The sequence below is a fragment of the Onychostoma macrolepis genome, chromosome 23 (assembly GCF_012432095.1).
Source record: "Onychostoma macrolepis isolate SWU-2019 chromosome 23, ASM1243209v1, whole genome shotgun sequence".
Taxonomy (NCBI): Eukaryota; Metazoa; Chordata; class Actinopteri; order Cypriniformes; family Cyprinidae; genus Onychostoma; species Onychostoma macrolepis.
The window spans coordinates 2851946-2873013 of record NC_081177.1 but is presented as its reverse complement, the minus strand read 5'-3'; the positions used below and the strand labels follow the sequence as shown (position 1 = coordinate 2873013).

At 38.7% G+C, this 21068-nt stretch overlaps 1 protein-coding gene across 2 annotated transcripts in view; it reads left to right on the top strand.

The window, feature by feature from the left end:
* Positions 1–21068, top strand: part of LOC131532663 (collagen alpha-1(XXIV) chain-like) — a 109321-nt gene that overhangs the window by 14102 nt on the left and 74151 nt on the right. For both annotated transcript variants that reach the window (XR_009268939.1, XM_058764506.1), the window contains exons 3-5: positions 4861–6128; positions 15469–15522; positions 17408–17461. Coding sequence is in view for 1 of the 2 variants with exons in the window: in XM_058764506.1 (XP_058620489.1) it covers positions 4861–6128; positions 15469–15522; positions 17408–17461 (1376 nt within the window). In the remaining variant the exon portion in view is untranslated. The remainder of the gene's footprint in view (positions 1–4860; positions 6129–15468; positions 15523–17407; positions 17462–21068) is intronic.

Sequence of the window (21068 nt, the reverse complement as noted above, 5' to 3'; positions counted from 1 at the left end):
TTTCTCATTCTTTTGAACAAGTTGCCGTTGCTACATTCATGCAATCGATTATGTACATTTGTCTGCGTTTTCCTACATTATCAGTTACTAATGTCATGTTGCTCAAAATGTATTATATAGTTCTCTGTGCTATAGTCTTACCCATCAAAACATCTATAGTCATTAGTTCATCGTATAAGTCATTAAATGCAAAATGGTTGATCTAGTTGTCATAAACTGTCAAGCATATTTTATACACATTTCTATTAGTCTTTTTGTAAATTTGCCATGGATTGTGCAGGTGAATCTTGACTTTCACTAATGAAGAGAATGTAGATCAACCAATGATAAATCAGTTCTCTGAAATTCCTCATACAGTGCTGCATGCAAAAGCAAAGCTCTGTCTGTGTTTGCCTTTCTAATTTTGTATTTTATTATTTATTATTAATTGTTTTATTTATTTATATTAATTTTGTATATATGTTCATTGACATAAATACTTACTTTTGAGAGATGAACTAAAGATTTTTAATAAGTTGCAGGCTTTTGCAGGTAATCCGTTGTGCGGTGCTGTTTGTACAAATTGTTTTGAGAAATGCACATGCTTTGCAAATATTACAGATGATTCAAGAAATGCACCAAAGTGACAGAAAAACTGTAAAATCAAAAATTGTGTTTGTTAACATTAGTTAATGCACTGTGAACTGACATGAACTACCAATGGGCGACTGTATTTTCATTAACTAGCATTAACAAAGCTTAATAAATACTGTAATAAATGTATAGTTCATTGTATGCTCATGTTAGTTAATACTTTAGCTAACATTAATGAAAACTTATTGTATAGTGTTACCATACAGATGTATAGGCCTGGCTACATTTATTTGCATCGTTACATGTGTCATATTATTAACATTTCACCAAAATCAAGTTCAAGCTTTTGACCAGTGAATGTTTTTTCCCGTCCTTACCTGTCACTATGTGGGCGCTCAGTTTTTTCTGTTATTTGGCCAAAGTATCATATTGTAAAAGATTCAGCGCTTTGCACAAGCTATTTGGCTGTGACTTGACAACAAATGCTAGACTACGACACTCTTTTCCGCTCCTCAAATACAAAACAATAAATAAATCAATTAGCCTTTATATATATATAGTGTTTTTTGAGTAAAGAAAACACTGTACTTATTCAATCAACAGTTCTTTATTTACCTTCAGACAGCAAACAAGCTGAGATGCCGAAACTGCGCCGCACTTCATTGACGAGAGAGGCGGGAGGAATAATGAGGTTTGACTGACAGTTTGAGGAGCCAATGGCGTTACGAGCTTTAGTGGCAGTGGCGTCACTTTTGCTGATCCAGGATCAGTGATCCGTCGCAGTTATATTTCCGATTTGAGCTTGAGCTTCAGAATTCTTTGGATAATGTAACTTTAGCTTTTGTTGACGCTACCGCGCTACTTGATCAAAAATAGAGCTTCGATACTGAAAAGCTATTTGATTCAGAAAACAGCGATGCTACCACCACGCTACTGAGAAATGTAGTTAAACTAGTAGCGTCACTACTTGTAGCGACACTACTGCCCAACACTGAGTAACTGTTTGTTTATCAACATTCTGGATTTATCAAAACGAAAAAGTGTTACTATATTTGTAATAAGCAGTGCTATATTGCTAAGTAGCACATTGTTGTGTGGTTGCTAGGGTGTTCTGGGTGGTTTCTAGGTGGTTTCTTACTGGTTCAATGCAAAAAAACAAAAAAATCATCCACCAACTGTCTACTCTGATTACTAGGTAAAATTGCAAGACACACAAGTCTAATCTTCTTAACATAAATTGTTTGGTACTCCAGATGGCCAGACTGCAACCAATTGCCACCAGGCTGGTTTCTCTGCATCTCTTCATGATCGTTCATGATAGCGACACTCAAAAAATAAGTTATTGGCTGTTCAGTGTTCAATTTGAACTGCCAAAGAGGTGAAAGTTCACAGGGTCGCCCATGTGCTACCAGTCAAAAACATGGCTGACTGAGCTTTGAAGTCTAATTCTCTTTTTTTTTTTCATGGTTGTTTAAGATCCCATCTGTTTTTAAAACCACATTGAATCAAGCAACAACGAGTTTCGAGGCACAGTTACAGCCTGCGCTGAACTTGTTACTCAAAGAACAGAAAGAACGAGAGAGAACAACGGTAACTTTGTGCCTCCACCGTTGTTGCCTTTTGCTTGTCATCTGTTTAAGCGGAGGATGAAGAAATCTGTTTAAACAAAAAGCAGAAAGTCTGGATTAGTAATGAAAGTGCCGGTTTCCAGCACAGCTCCTCAGAGATCTCTCTATGGACATTCTCAAACCATGTAAAAGCTTTTCTGTGTTTGCTGATAGGAGACAAGCTTTCCTGCTCACTTGATCTCAAAAACAGACTTGCAGTAGTTCCTTGCGGATCTGCTCTGCTGCCCTCAGGCCTGTATAACTTTATGATGTATTTAAAGTTGGAGTATATAATTTCTTCGATGTTAAAATGCTTCTATTCTAGCTTAATATACAGAGATAGCAGGTAAACCATTTTCAGGTTAATTCTCCTGAAAAGTATGTTGTTATTGAACATTGTTCAGTTTGCATAAGCATCTCAAACAGCCCGACACAGCAATATGGACTCAACTGATGACGTGAGTTTGGTGCAGGACTATCTGTTGGGCTTGAAAACATTTGAAGTTGAATATTTGCAATTCTGTTTGGTGACTCTAATAGAGTGAAAATTGCAAACGTCGCTTTTAAATCCAAATTCAGTTTGGACAAGTTGACCTCCACTCAGAACAAGAGCTTACCTTATCAGTTAATGGGTACAAGTGGGAAAGCAAGCATTTAACTAATGCTGCTGCTTACCCAGTCATGCTAATTTCTTCAGTGTTAAAATGCTTCTATTCTACCTTAATATGCGCAAACAGGTAAACAGGTAAACCATTTGTAGGTTGATTTCCCTGAAAAATGTAAGCCTAAAACTCTGTGGCACTATTAAACATTTCTTCGTTTGCATGAGCATCCCAACACAGCAGTATGGACTCATCCAATGCATGGGACTATCTGTTGGTCTTGAAAATATTTAAGGTTTGCAATTCTGTTTGGTGGCTCAAGTGGTGCAGAAATTGCAAACTTCACCTTTAAGTCCAAATTCCAGAGAACCAGAGCCTTATCAGTTGATGGGTGTAAAGCTGGCTGCACACTAGACGATTTTCAAATCTTAAACGATTTTAAAACCATTGGAGACCACAGACATGAAGACGGTTCAACCGATTTTTAGCCTTATAATCCTCTGAACGAACACACTAGGTTTTTAGACCAGATCACGAGACCACACACTTGAAGATTGTTGGAACGATTTCACAAATGACACTTGATCTCACGGACACTCGAGAAAAACAAATAGAGGACAATCGACGTTGTCAGCTGGCTCTCCTGGCGCGCGTTCTGTTTCACAGTGAAAAACAAAGTATAGAAAAGAGTATGGGTGATATTCTCTGCTTTCATGTCATGTTTGTGGCTGCCAAGTTTCAGCTGTAGAAGCACGCAACATCCGGTAGGTGACGCTTGCTCGCTCTCATTGGCTATCGCGGGTATCATGTCAGAGGCAGCCCAATCAAGAGTTGTAAATATTAAACACGTTTGATATTTATGATTTGAGTTCGGTGACGCTCCGTCTCGATCGGGAAGAGATAAATAATCGTAATGGCACCACACATTAGAGGATTTTTGGACAAAAAATCGCTTGTTACAAGCCACGAATCGGGCCACACACCCCGATAGTTCAGGGGTGCAAATCGGCCTTAAAATCCTCTAGTGTGCGGCCAGCCTAAGTGGGTAAGTCTGGGTTAGGAGCAAGAATTTAGGTAAAGCTAATTTGTCCTAAAAACATCAGTAAGTAATATGCATTCACTGAAGCTCCACTAGAGCCTCCACCTAAATGTCTGTGACTTTTGTTGTTTATCCAAGTCAAAATATGCAATGAAGTATGAGATAAATTTGATGCTAACGGATAGCTCATATATGGTGCTAATGGATATTTGCACTATTCAATAAGTAAACCTAATGATATTATGTGTGATATTTATTAAACTGAGTCTAAACCAGGACTCTTCAATTCCAGTCCCGGAGGGATGGTGTCCTGCAGACTTCAGATCCAACCTTATCAAACACCCTGTAACAAGTCTTTCACGGTGTTCAGAATTACTTGAAAATTACATACAGGTGTGTTTAATTTAGGTTGGAACTAAAGTCTGCAGGACACCCCCCTAGGACTGGAATTGAAGAGCCGTGGTCTAAACTAAACAGATATGATGACAAATTAGTTCCTTAAAATGTCCTTTCTCGTCTCTCAGATGCACACAGTAATAACATTTGACAGAAAAAAAGATAATGATCCACACAGAGAGAGAAAGAGAGAAAAGAGATGTGTGGTTTGAGACCCCTACTTTCTTCTCATTGTCTCTCTTCATCTGGACCACAGATGCTATGCAAGGGCTCATGGGTAATTTGTGATGTCATGGATGTCAAAGCACATATTCATACCATTTGTGTGGTTTTTATTATAGAGGCCCTCTAAGTCAGAAATTGTTTTATGGTGACTGTCAGCCAAATTAAATTATTTAACAGATTTAAATTAAAGCCGTGGCCTAGTGTGTGGACTAGTCGCTCATCTCTAGTGCTCATCCTTTAGTTTAGAGATTTGAACAAACTTGGGACACTCTAGCGTTATGTTAAAAACCACTTTGAACACCCTAGCAGAACCAACCACATAACAAACTAGCATTGAATGTCTTTCTTGTGGTGTTTACCTAGCCAAACCCCACTTAACTTCCTTGTTGCTTACAATTGTCTTTTTCTTTTTCTTAAGGTGTAGACCTTATTCATCAGCTGGGCCTTTCTGGTCGCAGAGACATACATTCTTCCGGGACAACTTACCTCACCTCCCTTGCTTCATCTCTGTCCATCCTGCCCCCTGGTGTTGGGGTTATCCTCGGACGGGATGCCCTCATTGAGGCCCCATCTGTGGACCTGCTCCCCGCAGGCGTGGAGGAGGAGTTTTCTATCATAGTGAGTTTAAGCTCCTGGCGAGCGAACAATGCCTTTATTTTTAGTGTGCGTGATGGCAGGGACAGACTGCAGTTTGGCTTGCAGCTCCTGCCTGGAAGGGTAGTGGTTTACACAGGTGAGAAAGCGTCGATCTACTTCAAGTACGATGTGCAAGATAAACATTGGCACTCCTTCTCTGTCGGGGTCCGGCCACGCTCCGTATCTTTCCATGCACGCTGCGGGGCTGTGCAGTACGGCGAGGAAACGCTGACCCGTCCACAGACATTGAGCTCTGAAGGCCGCCTCTCTGTGGGAAGGATGGACTCCAGGGCGGTGCAGTTTGAAGGAGCATTATGCCAGCTGGATATTTACCCCTCTGCCCAAGCTGCGGCGCACTACTGCGACTATGTTAAAAAACAGTGCAGACTGTCCGACACCTTCCGATCTCTGTCAGGGAGCTCAGAGTCCCCATTCCCATCAGTTTCACCTTCCCCAAAGTTCCACCACAGCTCTTCGGAATCACACACATTTAGCCCAACTCTTGCTGATCACTCCACCAACTCTATTCCCACAGCACTTTTTGACCAGTTTGCAACCACAAGCTCTCCGATGTTTCGGTCCAGCACACCTAGGCACATGAACCCATCTCCAAGAACTTTCAGCAAGGTGCAATCCCTGGACCTCACTCCAGAGACTTCCACAAGCAACCCCGCAACAGAGAATATGCTTGACGGTGAAAATGACACTGAGAATCAGCCACTTCTCAAGAAGCCCAGAGCAACTCGGGCCACCCCGGACTTGATCACCATCGTCAAGCAGAGCCGTTTGAAAGAGGCCTTGAGGAATGATGGTAGATCCCACCAATCCAACAAAGAGCTTCTGCAGGCCAATCCTAAAGTGAACAGCACCATTCTGTACCGTGAAGAGAGCAGCTACAACCTTGTGGACCAATCTGAGGAACAGGTCCAGGAGGGGGTGCACGACACAGGATACTCGGAGGGTTACGGATATGACTATGGTTTTGAAGAGGACGAATATTTCTTTGACTACGATGGATTTGTTGGTCCTAAAGGAGAACCGGGTCCTCCAGTAAGTACTCTCTGATTATCTTTCTTGTGTTTTTGAATGACTTCCATAATCTTCAGAATCAAGTCGCTGCAAGCCAGAGCAAAGCTCTACTTGAGAATTTATCCAAATTACAATGCATAAGCGTTCAGGCTAATTTATGGCTTTTTCTTGGGCAGAATGAAAAGCTCCTTTGAGAGAGAGCGTGCACTTGGCTGTGTTTCTGTGATTCATATTTGATCAGGCGTCTACTGGGCAAGAGAAGAAGTAAATAATTTGTCAGTGACAGGTACTGATTTAGAAGCAAGGTGATAGTTTGTTTTTGTCCTCCCGGACTTACAGGTGGTTATAATAGCATGTTTCAAGTCACCGCCAGTTGCTTGTACTGTAATTTGACTGATGTGCTAAGTTACGCCTCCATTTGTAATGGAGTTTGCCTCACATAGCAACAAGATAACCAGGTGATGTCAAAACACTCAGTCTAGTCTAATTCTGCTTTCAAAGTCATGTCAGGATGATCATGTTTATGAGATGAGCATACACGAATGCCACCACAATGTTGTAATTAGTTGTGGGGAAACTCTGGGGTTTCTTTCCGAGCCGGAGGCGTATCATTGCTAGTCATCAAGATAAGCTGTTATGGTGAATGTTGATGGTACAGTTTAGTTTGTCTGTTGATGAACAGTGCTAGAAAAATGCTATCTATTTAGCCCATTTATGAGATGCCAGGCCTATTAGGTGAACCTACATTGCCCATCATTCTTTGTAGTAGAGGTCGACCGATAGTGGATTTTACCGATACCGATAGCTAGGCTGGACCACACTGGCCGATACCGATTAATCAACCGATAGTTTTCAAAATGGATACTGAAAGAAAGCTAGTGCTTTACTATTTAAAAAAAAAAAAAAGCAGTAACAGTACTAAACCATACTTTGTAAATGAATAAAAATATTATTTACTATATTGATCATTAAAGTTATTTCATAGTTTGCTAAAGTTAAAAGAAGAAGAAACCTTACAATTTAAAAATGCACTGCAAAAAAATGCTTTTCTTTACTTTTTTGTCTTGTTTCCAGAACCAAGAAGCATTTTCTAGGCAAGTAAAAATTATTGTCTTGTTTTCAGTAAAAACAACTCAAAATTAAGTGAGTTTTTGCTTGAAACAAGCTAAATAATCTGCCAATGGGGTAAGAAAAATAATCTTGTTTTCTGTTTGATATAGAAAATGCTTCTTGATTTAAGAATTTCTAGATATTTTGGCTGGAGACAAGACAAAAAATCTAAGTAAGAAAAGCATTTTTTGCAGTGTGTAGCCTATTAGTAGTTAATAGTGAATGTTGAAATGAACACACTAACAAGGAACAATACTTCTACAGTTTTCATTAATGCTACGAATGGACTCTTATTGTTAAGTATTACCATTTAATTTCAACAGTCATGCTTAAAGATGGCCATCTTTAAATATCTACACGAGGCCATAGCATTAAAATTACATACATATGGATATTGTATTTGTACTCACACACTTTATTTGTTTCTATTTTTTAACACTTGATAATTGTCTAATAAAAAAATAAAATAAAAAAAAAGTTAGTCTCACACCGGGCAAAAGCGCAGCGCTGCGTCTAGGAGAACTCGGAGGTAACACACACACACACACACACCAGACGCTTTGCGTTCAAATCGAGTGGCGGTCTAAAACAATTTATTTAATCACCAAACGGACATAAGTTTGCTCCAAGAATGAACAATGTGGCATAAATGAGTTTGAAGTTCGGTGTTTAAAAAACACAGAGCAAGCGGAAAGAGAACGCGCGATCGATTACAGCTCTCTACATGAAGCATGCAGACTGTATTAGAGCCACAGAAAGACAAACGTTTTGCTGATAAATGCACAATTCATAATGTATAGCCTAGGGTGAAGTCATTATGTACATTCACAACGATCTGGGACACATATAATGTAATTTAATAGAAAACTATGTGAATGGCGCTCTGTTCCTCGGCAGGATATTCTGTCGGCTGTATTTAAATGCGCGTCTGGAGTTTCCCGCTCTGTTCAGCGCGCAGTGTTACGTGTCAAAATAAACAACAAATGCTGTCAGTGATTTCCGCCTCTAGAGGCCACTCTCGTACTGTATAATGACAGCAGACCCTTCTCAGCCACTCCAGCATCGGTTGCAAACCGGAAAACTATCGGCATGGATTTTTGCCGATGACCGATAGTTGCTGCAATCAACTATCTGTGCCGATTAATCGGCAAAACCGATGAATCGGTCGACCTCTACTTTGTAGTAGTACACAAATGATGAAGTACATAGATTAACTTGCATCTTAGATTTTCCTTACTGTCTTTTTCACCACCCATCAAAGATATGAGGCTATTTTGGCCTTAGCATAAATATTCCTGTGTTGGATAGTGAAAAATAGAGAAGAATTTTTCTAGAGTGTCCATTTTTATTCTGACCAAAAACATTTCCCAAGGGGACTTTGGGCAACTTGATAATGCCAGAGTCTATGGGTTAAAAATTATTAGCACTAGCTTAGATCTCAGTTTACGCTTATGGTATTTCAGTACAAAATGATCAGATTTGGTGCTCTAATAAAGTTTGATGTATACATTTTATAATTTGTGTGCTGCCAGAGGGAATGATGGTAAATAGGCCTGTCATGAAATAGTACTGGCTTAGCTCTCAGTTATGGCTCTGCTATACTAATACAGCATGACTTCTTTCTCCTTACCTTTTTCACTGTTTTAGCATTGGCTTGATTTACTTAGAGCAAATGCTAAATATAGAAAAGTACATGAAATAAACTCTCAACAGCAGAACTGCAGGGTGGAGCGCAGTTGTATATCAAGTGTAGGTCAGTAGGCCATTGTGAACCTCAGTTCCAGAATATATTCAATCACGCCAACAAACGAACGCCAGAAACCAGATGATCTTTTTGGAAAAGATTACGATGACGCCCCGAAGCTCCTCTAAAGTAATGTTTTATTCATGTTTAAACAGTTGCCTGCACGTTTATGTGTGGAACACTAAGGTGTTTGCATAAGTGGTTCGTGTGAGGATATGTGGATATGAGACATGACTTTGTGGATATTTTTGTTGGACGTCACCCTAAGTGCTCTCATTTGGCCGAGGGATATGGTGCATTCCTGTCTTGGAAGAACTGGGGGAGGTAAATTCACCAGCTGGGACTATCCAAAGTCAGCATTTCATTGCGCTTTCCTCTCCTGTTGTAACTCTAATTATGCCTTGAAGGTACAAATCAATGAATAAGATGGATAGCTTTATGATTTTTGTTTCCAGAGCCCAGAAATCATTTTAATAATTCATTCTGTTATTTATTCAGAGCACTCTTGCTGTCCAGCTTAAACCAGTTTAGGGAGTTTACCTGGTCTGTCTTGATGGTTTTGGAGTCGTAACTGTATGTGAGACCAAATGGTAGACCAGTACATCTCTTTCAACAGGGGCTTGATTACTGAACATGCAGATTCACCTGTGGTGTTTAGGCGGTTTGCTGTCTCAGAGTTTCCACAGATCTCTGTCGGCCCTGAGTGCAGCTGCATGGCCCTGAAACATTTCGTCTTCTCTGATAGGCTGAGCGCGACTAACCTCCGTTCCAGATGTTCCTACACACACTTCTGTCAATAAGCAGCCAAAACATAAGAGACACATTAGAAGGACGACTAGGGCTTTCAAAACCTGTGAGGCTTTGTTTATGTGGGTCTTGAATAATGGTTGTCATAACACAGAGCCATGTCTGGGAATTTTCTTTGCTGCCACTCTCATCTTACACAATACACAAGTCTAGTGTGGCATTATATATGTATGTATGTATGTATGTATGTATATGTACAGTATATGTATATGTATATGTATGTGTATGTCTATATATATATATATATATATATATAAATTCACATAAATAAAATACATACATGCAAATGCATATACACACACACACACACACACACACACATATATATATATATATATATATATATTTAGTATTAAATATTTATATATTTATATATATATTTAGTATTTATTTATTCATTAATGCATATGTCTTTTCAATTATATGTCCCACCAATCGCCGTCCACACCCCCTAAATGCATACGCTCATTACTACATCAGCGGTTCCCAATTGCAGTCCTCGCACCCCCCCACTTCACCCCACCTTTCACATTTCATATGTATCTATTATATTTTATATTTATCTATTATAATGTGCAACGTTTGATCTATTCAACCGTAAGTGCCCTGCGAAGTGGACATGTGCGAGACGTAAATTTAAATAGAATTTATTTACAGAGGTATATTATGTCACACTTCACACACTTCTCTAGTAAGTTTCGTCTGTGTGTAAAGACGCTGCGCAGTGCAAATCCGTGAATGAATGTTCCGAAGTGAACTAAACTTCAACGGATGCATGTCAATTGGAACACAGTTCATGAACGTAACTCTCTTCTAATGAGCTGGTTATCTGATTCAGGTGTGTTAACTAAGCGAGACATGCAAAATATGCTGAGCGCGGGGCGCGAGGACTGGAATTGGGAACCGCTGGGCTACATCATGTGTCATTCACCGGTGAGAAAACTTTAAAGTACAGTTAGTAAAAGTACTACAATACCAGGAAGGAAGATTGCATTTATTTATTTATGCATTTGTTTATTTACACATTTATTTATTTATGCATGCATGCATTTATTTATGTATGCATGTATTTATTTATTCATTGATGCATGCATTTATGCATATATTTTTGCAATTAATTTTTTATTCATGCATAATAATTATAATATGTTTTCATTTAATATTAACACTGATTAAAATTATTAATATAAATTTATTGTTAATTATTTACTCTTATTTACCATGCATTTATTGAATTATTTTTAAGCTATATTGCCCAACTCTACTAGGGCACTATTTTCTGTTAAGCAGCTTTAAAGTAATACATAAAATGTAAAAAAAAAATTGAAAAGTACTTGACAAAAAATGTTGGTCTTTTCCAATAAAGTGTTGCTGGTCGACACTCATTGTACTGCATGTTTATAGCAGGTGTCACACTTAACCATCTCCTTACCTTGGCTACAAATCAATCCCTGGCCATCTTGGCAAAAGAGCTGATCTGGTCTAGATAGTTGTCAGCTGTATGTTGTTGCAAGCACTAAACTTTAAACTTTTATTGTCTCCAAGTGTTGTCAAACATCAAACACGCGATTGTAGCGGTTCCACCTGTGGACACACAGAGCGAATAAACAATTTTGTTGGTTTCATCTGGAAAAAAACAGGTGTTAGTTGAGATTGAACATACCAGTGAAACCATGTTTTTATGAAGCTGTTTGACAAGGTTTAAGCTTCACCAGCATCCAGCTCAAATGATTCGCTGGTGATCCGCTGCGATGAATAAAGAACAGCAGGTCAGTGGGAGTTTTTAATGTCCTTTTATGAGGCTTTTAAAACGCTTGTTTTAAACGAATCAGGGTTGTTTAGTTAGCGATGCTTCAGCTGTGTGTCATTCCTCAAAGGCTAATGAGCATCCGCACAGGTTAATGGAAGCTTTTAATGCAGTGTTTTTATAGACGTGCAATTGCTCCTAAATAGTTGCGTTTACAAGAGCCACATTTGGAAGGATGTTTTCATTCTGTTATCTCTGTCTGACAGGACATTTGCTCAGTCTCTTGGTTTATTGGTTTCTATTTCATGCCGGGTAGTACATTGATCCTAAATACTGCTGCACATAGAGGTTTATTAAACATCAAATATTTTCTAACTGCCTGAGTTTATGTCAGATATTTTAGACTCACTTAAGTCTTTGCTAATGTTTAGTATTTATTTATTTGCTAAATAATTTTATTTCTTATAGATAGATAGATAGATAAATGGAAAATCAATGGATCAATCAATAGATTTAGAAATCAACGGATTAAAAAAACAGTCGTACAGAATGATAATAAAACATCTCGGGTTACTTACGTAACCCATGTTCTCTGAGTAGGGAACGAGACGCTGCATAGCTTTACACAATAGGAACACCCCAGGTGTGACGATTGTCTGAAGCCCTTATAGAATCACGCCAATTCATTGGCTGATGGCGCGAGATACCGCCCCTACGTCATACGTGATTGACATAGACCAATCCTCGCGCCAACATATCCTCAGATTTTCCTGTCGAAGAAGCAGGTCAACAGCAAGAGGAGCTTGGCAGCGGACGCAGTGTCTCGTTCACTACTCAGAGAACATGGGTTATGTAAGTAACCCGAGACGTTCTCTTTCATAGGTTCATTCAACGCTGCGTAGCTTTACGCAATGGGAACGATATACCACACACGCCAAGCTAACGCGTTGCCAGATCTGGCCCATTACAGACCAGAACACCAAAAACACAGCTGGCTCAAACAGAAAGAACCTGGGAACCAGGAGCTGTATTCACATCAAGGTTATAGAACCTCACAAACGTATGGGCAGAGGACCAGCCTGCCGCCATACAAATGTCCTCCAGGGGTACCCCTCTAAACAAAGCTTGGGAGGAGGCCACCCCTCTGGTGGAATGAGCTCTGATGTCTAGAGGTGAAGGCAGACTGCGCACCTCATAGGCCAACGAAATAGCATCCCTAACCCAGTGGGATATTGTGTGTTTAGACGCGGCTAGCCCTTTGCGGCCTGCACCAAACCACACCAAGAGCTGTAGGGACTGACGCCACACTGGCTGGAACGGTCCACATACATCTTCAGGGCTCTAACAGGATAGAGTAGATGAAGATCATCGCCCTCACTCGAAGAGGAGGGAGAGAAAGCCTGCAGCACTACCACCTGTGAACGAAAAGACGTAGAGAGAACTTTGGGGACATAACCAGGCCTAGGTCTTAAAAATGCCTTGACCAGACCAGGAGCAAACTCAGTGCAGGACTCACTGACAGACAGAGCCTGCAGATCTCCCACACGCTTAAACGAGGCCAACACCAGCAAAAGAGTAACCTTTAGAATGAGAATCCTCTCGGCAGCGGACTCAAGAGGTTCAAAAGGAGGCTCCAGCAACCCCTTCAGGACAACAGAAGGTCCCAAGAAGGGAAACTAGGAGGACGAACGGGCCTCAAGCGCTTAACCCCACGCATAAAGGAGGACACCAAAGGATGTCTACCCAGCGGGACATCGTCCGAGTCCCTTCGAGCAGCGATAGCCGCAACGTAGACTCTCAGGGTGGTAGCGGCCGCTCCAGCCGAAAACATATTTTGTAGGAACTCCAGCACTGAACCAACCAGCAGGTAACTGGGTCTACAACATGAACTAAGCACCAGGATTCGAAAACCCTCCATTTGGAGGAGTAAAGCTTCCTCGTGGAAAGGGCCCTGGCACTATTAATAGTCTCACAAACTCCATCTGAGAGATCAAAAGTTAAGGGCGACCCAAGATCGGCCATACCCACAACTTCCAGATCTCTGGACGTGGGTGCCAAATTCTGCCCTGAAGCTGACACAGCAGGTCTTTCCTGACTGGAATCTCCCACGGATCGCCCTCCAGAAGGGTCCTTCTCCTTCTCCCTGATCTCTGTCAGATTCAGCCACAGGTGGCGCTCAGCCGCCACCAAACCTGCCATACTGTGTCCAACCGCCCGCGCTGTATGCTTAGTAGCACGAAGGGCCAAGTCGGTAGCCCTGCAAAGCTCCTTAACAGCTTCGGGGGTCACACCGTCCCCCTCATCCATCTCATTCAGTACCTCCGCTTGGTAGACCTGAAGGATGGCCATAGTGTGGAGAGCCGCACCTGCCTGTTCCGGCGCCATGTAGGACTTGCCAACCAAAGCAGAAGTGGTTCTACACGGCTTGGACGGAAGGAGAGGGCGGGACTTCCACGAGGGGGTGGAAGTTGGCGAGAGTTGTGCAGCACGTGTCCTCGATCGCCGGGACTGCGGCGTACCCCTGCTCCACAGAACCAACGAGGTTGGTGAAGTCAGCGGCCGCCGCATTAGTGAGGCGGGAGGAGAAAGGCTGCTTCCAAGACCTGTAAATCTCGTGATGCAGGTCAGGGAAGAAAGGCAGCTCTCTCCTCGCTGGGCGCGAGCCAGAGCCACTGAGGAAATGCTCGTCGAGCTTAGATGACTGGGACTCGGGAGGCTCGTCCGGCCAATCTAAGCTCAACTTCTCAGTGGTGCGCACTAAAACGTCCACGAGTTCAGTATAGGCCAGAGAGGGCCACGCCTCCTGGCCGCTAGGTGGGAGAGCGTCGAGTGAGTCCTCGGAGTCGGAGGCCGCAGTGTATAAAATATCCTCCAACCCGAAGGAAACGGCATCCCGTGCCTCCGGGCTGGGTGCAAGACAGGTGCAAGAAAACTGGACCAGAGAATTCGTGTGGTGACACCCAGGCGATGGAGGGAGAGAAAGTGAAAACTGCTCACTCTCCATAGCCTCGAGCTCCACATCTGAAATCCAGGCCGCGGCTTCGCGGAGGGAGGAGGCCTCCGGAGCAGCACGGCGGGGGAGAACGGCAGATTCCCGATCAAAAACCGCGAGTCTAGAGCTCAAGGTTTTAAGAGTAAAATTCTCGCAGTACTTGCAGTTAGAAATGCCAAAGATAGTGTCTCATGCATGGGCCAGGCCCACACATCTGACACACTTACCATGCTGGTCGTCACTCACGATGAGGTGAGAGCACAGCGGTTGGCACCGACTAAAGTCCATTCCACTCACCGCTAGGAGAATAACAATTCCACAGATGCGGTCGCTGAAGTGGAAAGAATTCCAGACTAAAACGTTGTGAAGAAATGGGCCAGAAAAACCGTGAGAAGCGAACGCTTCTGAAGAGAGGAAAATCTGAGGATAAGGTGGCGTGAGCGCAGGTCTATGTCAATCACGTATGACGTAGGGGCGGTATCTCGCCTCATCAGCCAATGAATTGGCGTGATTCTATGAAGGCTTCAGACAATCGTCACACCTGGGGTGTTCCCATTGCGTAAAGCTACGCAGCGTTGAGTGAACCTATGAAAGAAAACATAAATAATAACTCTATATTAAATTATAAATACATTTTATTTTTATTTTGATTTGGAAATTTTGGACTTAAAATTTTTTTTTATATTATTTTTATTTAAAACTTGGTGGAAAGTTTTCACACCATATATCCTGTCATGCTCACAGCTCAGATCTCTAGCCGCTAAAGCTGGTGGTGTCTCAGTAATCCTGCAGGAATCGACTCATTGGTGTTCATTACTCCGTGCTCGTGTTTCTCTGTGATGAGAAAGCAGCAGTCAGACACGCTTTTCCAATTACACTGTCCTTCTTGTGCTGTTCAGAAGCAGTTGTTCAGTAATCGACCTCTCATTCTCATTTTCTGCTCATCTGTGTGTCTCTGCAGGGTTCCATCGGCCCCCCAGGTCTCCCCGGACCCCCTGGAAAGAGAGGACCACGGGTAAGACGTATCACTGAGAAAGAGAAAGAATCACAGAAATATACAGCATGGGCTCTCGATAGATAGATAGATAGATAGATAGATAGATAGATAGATGTGATTGATGCTTTATTCTCAGACACCGTCTGTCGGGATCATTCCTGATCATCCCAGACACAAAGTATCTCTTCAGAAACACTGATGATCATTACAGTCGCTCATCATTTACTCAGGACTTTCAGAAACTTCAGAAACTGCTTTCTTTTTTCCTGTGATAGCAGTTCTTGATTGTCTGCATTGTTCTTCTGATGCAGATGGAAAATCAATAACATCATTCCAGTGTTATTTTAATATAAGTATTATCATTAATAAAGCCATTAATATTTTTGACATTTTATTTAAATATTTTCCATTTTCATTTTAGTTTAGGTTTTAGTAATTCTGTGCTTATTAACTTATTTCAGTTAGCTGCCAAGGCACAATTGTTAAAAAATCTAATATTTATATTTTATTACAGGTTTATTTAAATTGACAAAAACAAATTTTAATAGTTTTGTTTTTAGTTAACAATAACAACACAGCATCATTCACAACCAAATTTACTTCCATAGTGTGAAAAAAATAGTTTGTAAAAGTAGTTTATACAAATATAGTTTTTATTAATGTTTTGAATTAGTTTTTACTTTTTACATTTTCAGTTTTAATTTTAATTTTAGTTTAATATTTATAATATTTTCATATTTCTATTTAGTTTTAATTAATTTAATTTTATTCTGATTATTTAATATTTTATGTATTATTTTACTTTAGTTATTATTTCAGTTTCTAATTTTAGCTTTTTGAAGTTTTTCATCTGATATTTTATTTTTATTTATTTTATTTTATTGTAGCTTTAATTCAGTTAACAAAATGAATTTTAATATTTTTTTAATTAACAATTAAAACACTGCATCATTTGCGGAACATTTTACTTTTGTAATATAAAAACGTAGTTGATAAAAGTAGTATTTATTAATATTTCAAATTAGCTTTTATATTTTTATGTTTTCAGTTTTCTTTTTAATTTTAGCTTAACTTTTATTAAATATGTGCTTTTGCAATTGTCATTAGTTTTTTAAATATTTCTATTCAGCTTTAATTTATTTTTGTTTTAGTTTTAGTCATTTTTGTTTTAACTTATTTTATTTTATTTTATTTATTTGCCATGGAAACATTTCTAACTTTAATATTTTATGTTTTTAAATGTAAGTCTTTCATTGAATGTTTATATTTTATGTCAAATAATGAAAACAAATTGTAATAATTTTAGTTTATTTTTGATTTAAGGTCCTTGCACACTGAGTCTGAAATTTTCGTATGGGTTTTTTGTATTTTTCATATTCGCCATCCTTTCCTATCAAAATGCTTTCTACGGATGCGAAAACACAGAAAATTGCACCTGGTCCGTTTTTTTTTTTTTTATGACGGACGAAAGTTTCAGAAGCAGTGTGTAAATGTGATTGACACAACGTGAGGTCGTATGTATTTTTCAACGTGCAAATATTTCAGACGAATATTTCAGACTCAGTGTGCAATGGCCTTTACAATAACAAAACAGCGTCCTCTGCAACCCATTTTATTTCTGTAATAAGATGTATTTCAGTGTGAAAAGGGTATTTGAGAAGAAATATAGTACAGGATTTGAGATCATCCAGCTTATTTGATCTGGAAAACTGCATGTTTCATACCAGGGCCCAGAAACGTCACCACAGTGTCACTGATGTTACTTCATTTTAGCACATTATCATTTAATATTGATAAATATGAGATATATATCACCCAGTTTTCCTCCAGGAATCTGTTCTTGAGATGATTGAAATGCAGGATGGTGTGTGAAGTGTGAACTGTCTGTCTCTGTTCCTCTCAGGGTTCAGCTGGTCCTCACGGGAGTCCCGGGCCACATGGTTTACCTGGTCCGAAGGTAAGTTCCTGTCCTGGGCTCTCTGTCTGTCCACTTACGGCCGGCGCTACGATAATATCCCGCTTTCTGAAACAAGTCTGAGCCGTTACACGAGCACAGCGGCCGCTCGAGACGCTCTTCCTGTTCAAACTCGCCGTTCTCAAGCTGAACAGCCCTCGTTTCGTAATAAACGTTTGTTATGGTGTGTGTGTGTGTGTGTGTGTGTGTGTGACGACGAGACTTCGGAAAACACTGGAAAGAGCCGTCGGGGAGACACTGACAGTTTGATCTTCTAGAGATGAGAGGAAAATAAATCTGTGCCACGACATTATGAGCCTGTTACCTGTCTGTGTGTGTGTGTGTGTGTGTGTGTGTGTGTGAATCCATGAGTCAGAACGTGGAGATGAGTCAGAAATGTAAAGCACACCTGGTGAAGGCGAGAGCTGCAGGTTTAACAGATGGACTCACTTTTACTTTAATATGAGTTTTTTTTTTGTCAATTTTATGTCATTTGTATTTAATTTTTTAGATCAGTGTTATTTTAGTATCATTGATATACTATTATAGTTTTTGTTGATATTTTACATTCTTAGTTTTATAAACATGTTATATTATATTTTTATATAAAGAATTTATTTTTACATTTTCTGTTTTCACGTTAATTTTAGTTAAAGTTTTGGTAATTTTTTTTTTTTTAATATATGTCTATATAGTTTTTATTATTTTTTTATTTATTAGCTTTAGTTTATTTCGTTTTAGTTATTTTAGTGCTTTAATTAAACTATATGAATATGGGAGATGTTACCTTGACAAGTAGCTGATTATTATTATTTTTTTATTTGATTTGATTTAAAAAAAATATATTTTAAGTAACAGTTTTTTATTATTATTATTATTTCTAATATAATATTCTAATAACCCTGCTGTAGATGTGGTGTTTCTTGTGAAATGCGTGGCTTGTTAACGGTAGAGTGATGTCAGAGAGGTCGGCATTCAGTCAAACTTGTGGCATGTTGCGCTGATTTCATAGAGGTCAAAGGTTGCGTTGAGGTTTTCATACACTGTAAAAAGTGATAAGTTGACTTAACTTAAAAAAAATGTAGGAAACCCGTTGCCTTAAAATTATTAAGTAAATAATAATTAAAAAAAAAAAACTTTTTAAGTTAAGTCAACTTATCACTTTTTACAGTGGAACAGTGCTGTGTTTGTAAACTGTTTCTGCTCCATTGATATCCATTCAAAAAACCAAGCCGTTCTCTCTTCAAAGGTGTCAGATAATGCTAATGAAAGTCATGCAGTCCTGGGTTAGCAGCTGTTTGTTTCAAACCCGGTTGGAAGGGAGGAAATACAGCTAGTTAGTGAGAATAAGGCCGGTGTGGTTAAAGATCTGGGCAGTGTTTCCCAAAAGCATCGTAAGCCTAAGTTGATCATAGCTCCATTGGTGGCAATGGGTCTACGATGTACTTAGGCTTATGCTCCGGTGGCTGAAAGGTTGCAGGTTCAAACTCCTCAAGGGTTCATCCGTGACCTTTCACCCCTGTGCTCTTGATAAAGATGATAAACTCAGCTGGACTGAACCTGTGACTTAACCTGCTGCCGTTCAGTGATGATACTTCATGAGTGGTGAGAGTGGGGGGACATCAGGATGCAGGTGTGTCCTGAAGGGTGATGAATCTGTGCAGTTTTTCCAGCAGTGGAAAAAAGGTCCAACAAACACATCTGTCATAGTGATGAGACTTGTGTGTCAATGGAAATCTTCAGCATTGACAATGATTGTATGCTTTTAAAACATTTCTAGATAGTTTTCATATACTTAATTCAGCTTTAGATTTTAGTAGTTTTTATTTTTAATATTTTGAATTTGCTTTTTTCATATGTTCAGTTTTCATTTTAATTAAAAATTTTTTTTTTATATGTGTGTCATATTAGTTTTTGCATTGAAAATATTATTTTCATTTTTTATTTTTTTTAACTTTTTTTTTCATTTTTATTTTTTCATAAATTATTTTTTCATCATTTATTTTTAATTGTAGTTAAATTTATGTTGTAATTGTGTTGTGCAGTTTTGACACTTTTAGTGTTATTTTTTTAAACAGTATTTATTTTTTCATTTATTTTTATTTTAGCTTTAGTGTAAAATTAATATATTGAATCACCTTTTGTTTTGATATTTTTGGTTTTCATTTGAATTTTGTGGCTTATTTTTTTAGTAATTTGATGTGCTTTTATCATTTTTTAGTGTTTACTTTTAAAAATGTTTCTATTTCTACAGTTTTCATTTATTGTTTTATTTGTATTATTATTTTGAATCAACCTTTTCATATTTTCATTTTAATTTTGTAATGTGCTTTGTTATTTTCATTAGCTTTTAAATAATTTTCATTTATTTTTATTTAAGTTTTAGTTTCTATTAATATTTTAATCAGCTTGTATTCTCATGTTCAGTTCAGTCATTCATTGTAATTTTAGTCATTTTGTTTATGTTTTGTTTTGTTTTTGGCTTTAGCTCTAAATATTTTAAATTTATTGTTATTTCAGTTTTAGTTTTTATTTATTTCCAGCTAGTAATTTTAGTTCTTAAACAAGCTATATTTACATCTCTGTCTCTCTGTTTGCATGTGCGTCTGTCACGCTGAACATGTGTTGGTCTTTACTGGACGCTTCCACAGGAGGCCTGCGTGTTTTATTACGAGCCGGCGGGAAGTGATGTGGCTCGTAAAGCCTGTCGGGCCGTTAGCGTTGAGCGTAGGCCCGTGTGGATGTGGTTTATTTACCGCAGCAGACGTCTGCGGCTTTCACACGCGCTTCGCTCGCTCTCACCACTAATCACAGCTCAGGGTTTCCCACAGCAGAGATTTATCTCTCAGGAGAATCAAGAGACCACCGCTATAATTAAGTTAAATATCTTGATTAATAATTCATTTGGAGAAATACAAATATGGAATGCAGTTCATTTAATCTTAAGTGAATTTGATGAGCAATATTTTAATTGCATTATTAATTTAACATGCAATATATTATATTGTCGATATCAAAGCTGAGCACAGTTTGAGACATTGAGATTTCTTCTGAAGCCCTACACTGAAAACAATTATACAATTTTTTTTTTTTTAAAGGTAAGTGGTTGCAAACCATTTCTTTTAGCTACATTTAAATAAATTTTAAAAAATGTTGAAAGTTAGTCAGCTAAATTTGTTTATTTAAATGTGTCTAAAATAAATTGATTGCAACAGCTTACCTTAAAAAAAAAGATTAGTAAATTCAATGAATTGTTTTTTCCAGTGTATAAGGCAGTGGTTCTCAACCAAGATGGTTTAACATCACTTAAAATGAAATGAAACAAGCATTAAAATAGCCTAAAACAAATCAAATTGAGATATTTTTATTGTAATTCCTATTGTAATTCACTCCCTCAACAAGTGTAAATTAATACAATTGCATTTTTTTTTTTTTAAATATACATTTTTCTAATTACAGATGTGTGATTTTAGTACCTGAAAAAGTCAAGTAATTTAATAAAAATTGCATAATCTAATCACGGAAATTAATAAAATTGCATCTTAAAAATAATATACATTTTCTAATTATAGAAGTGTGTTTTCTAGACCTGAAAAAGTCATTTAATTTA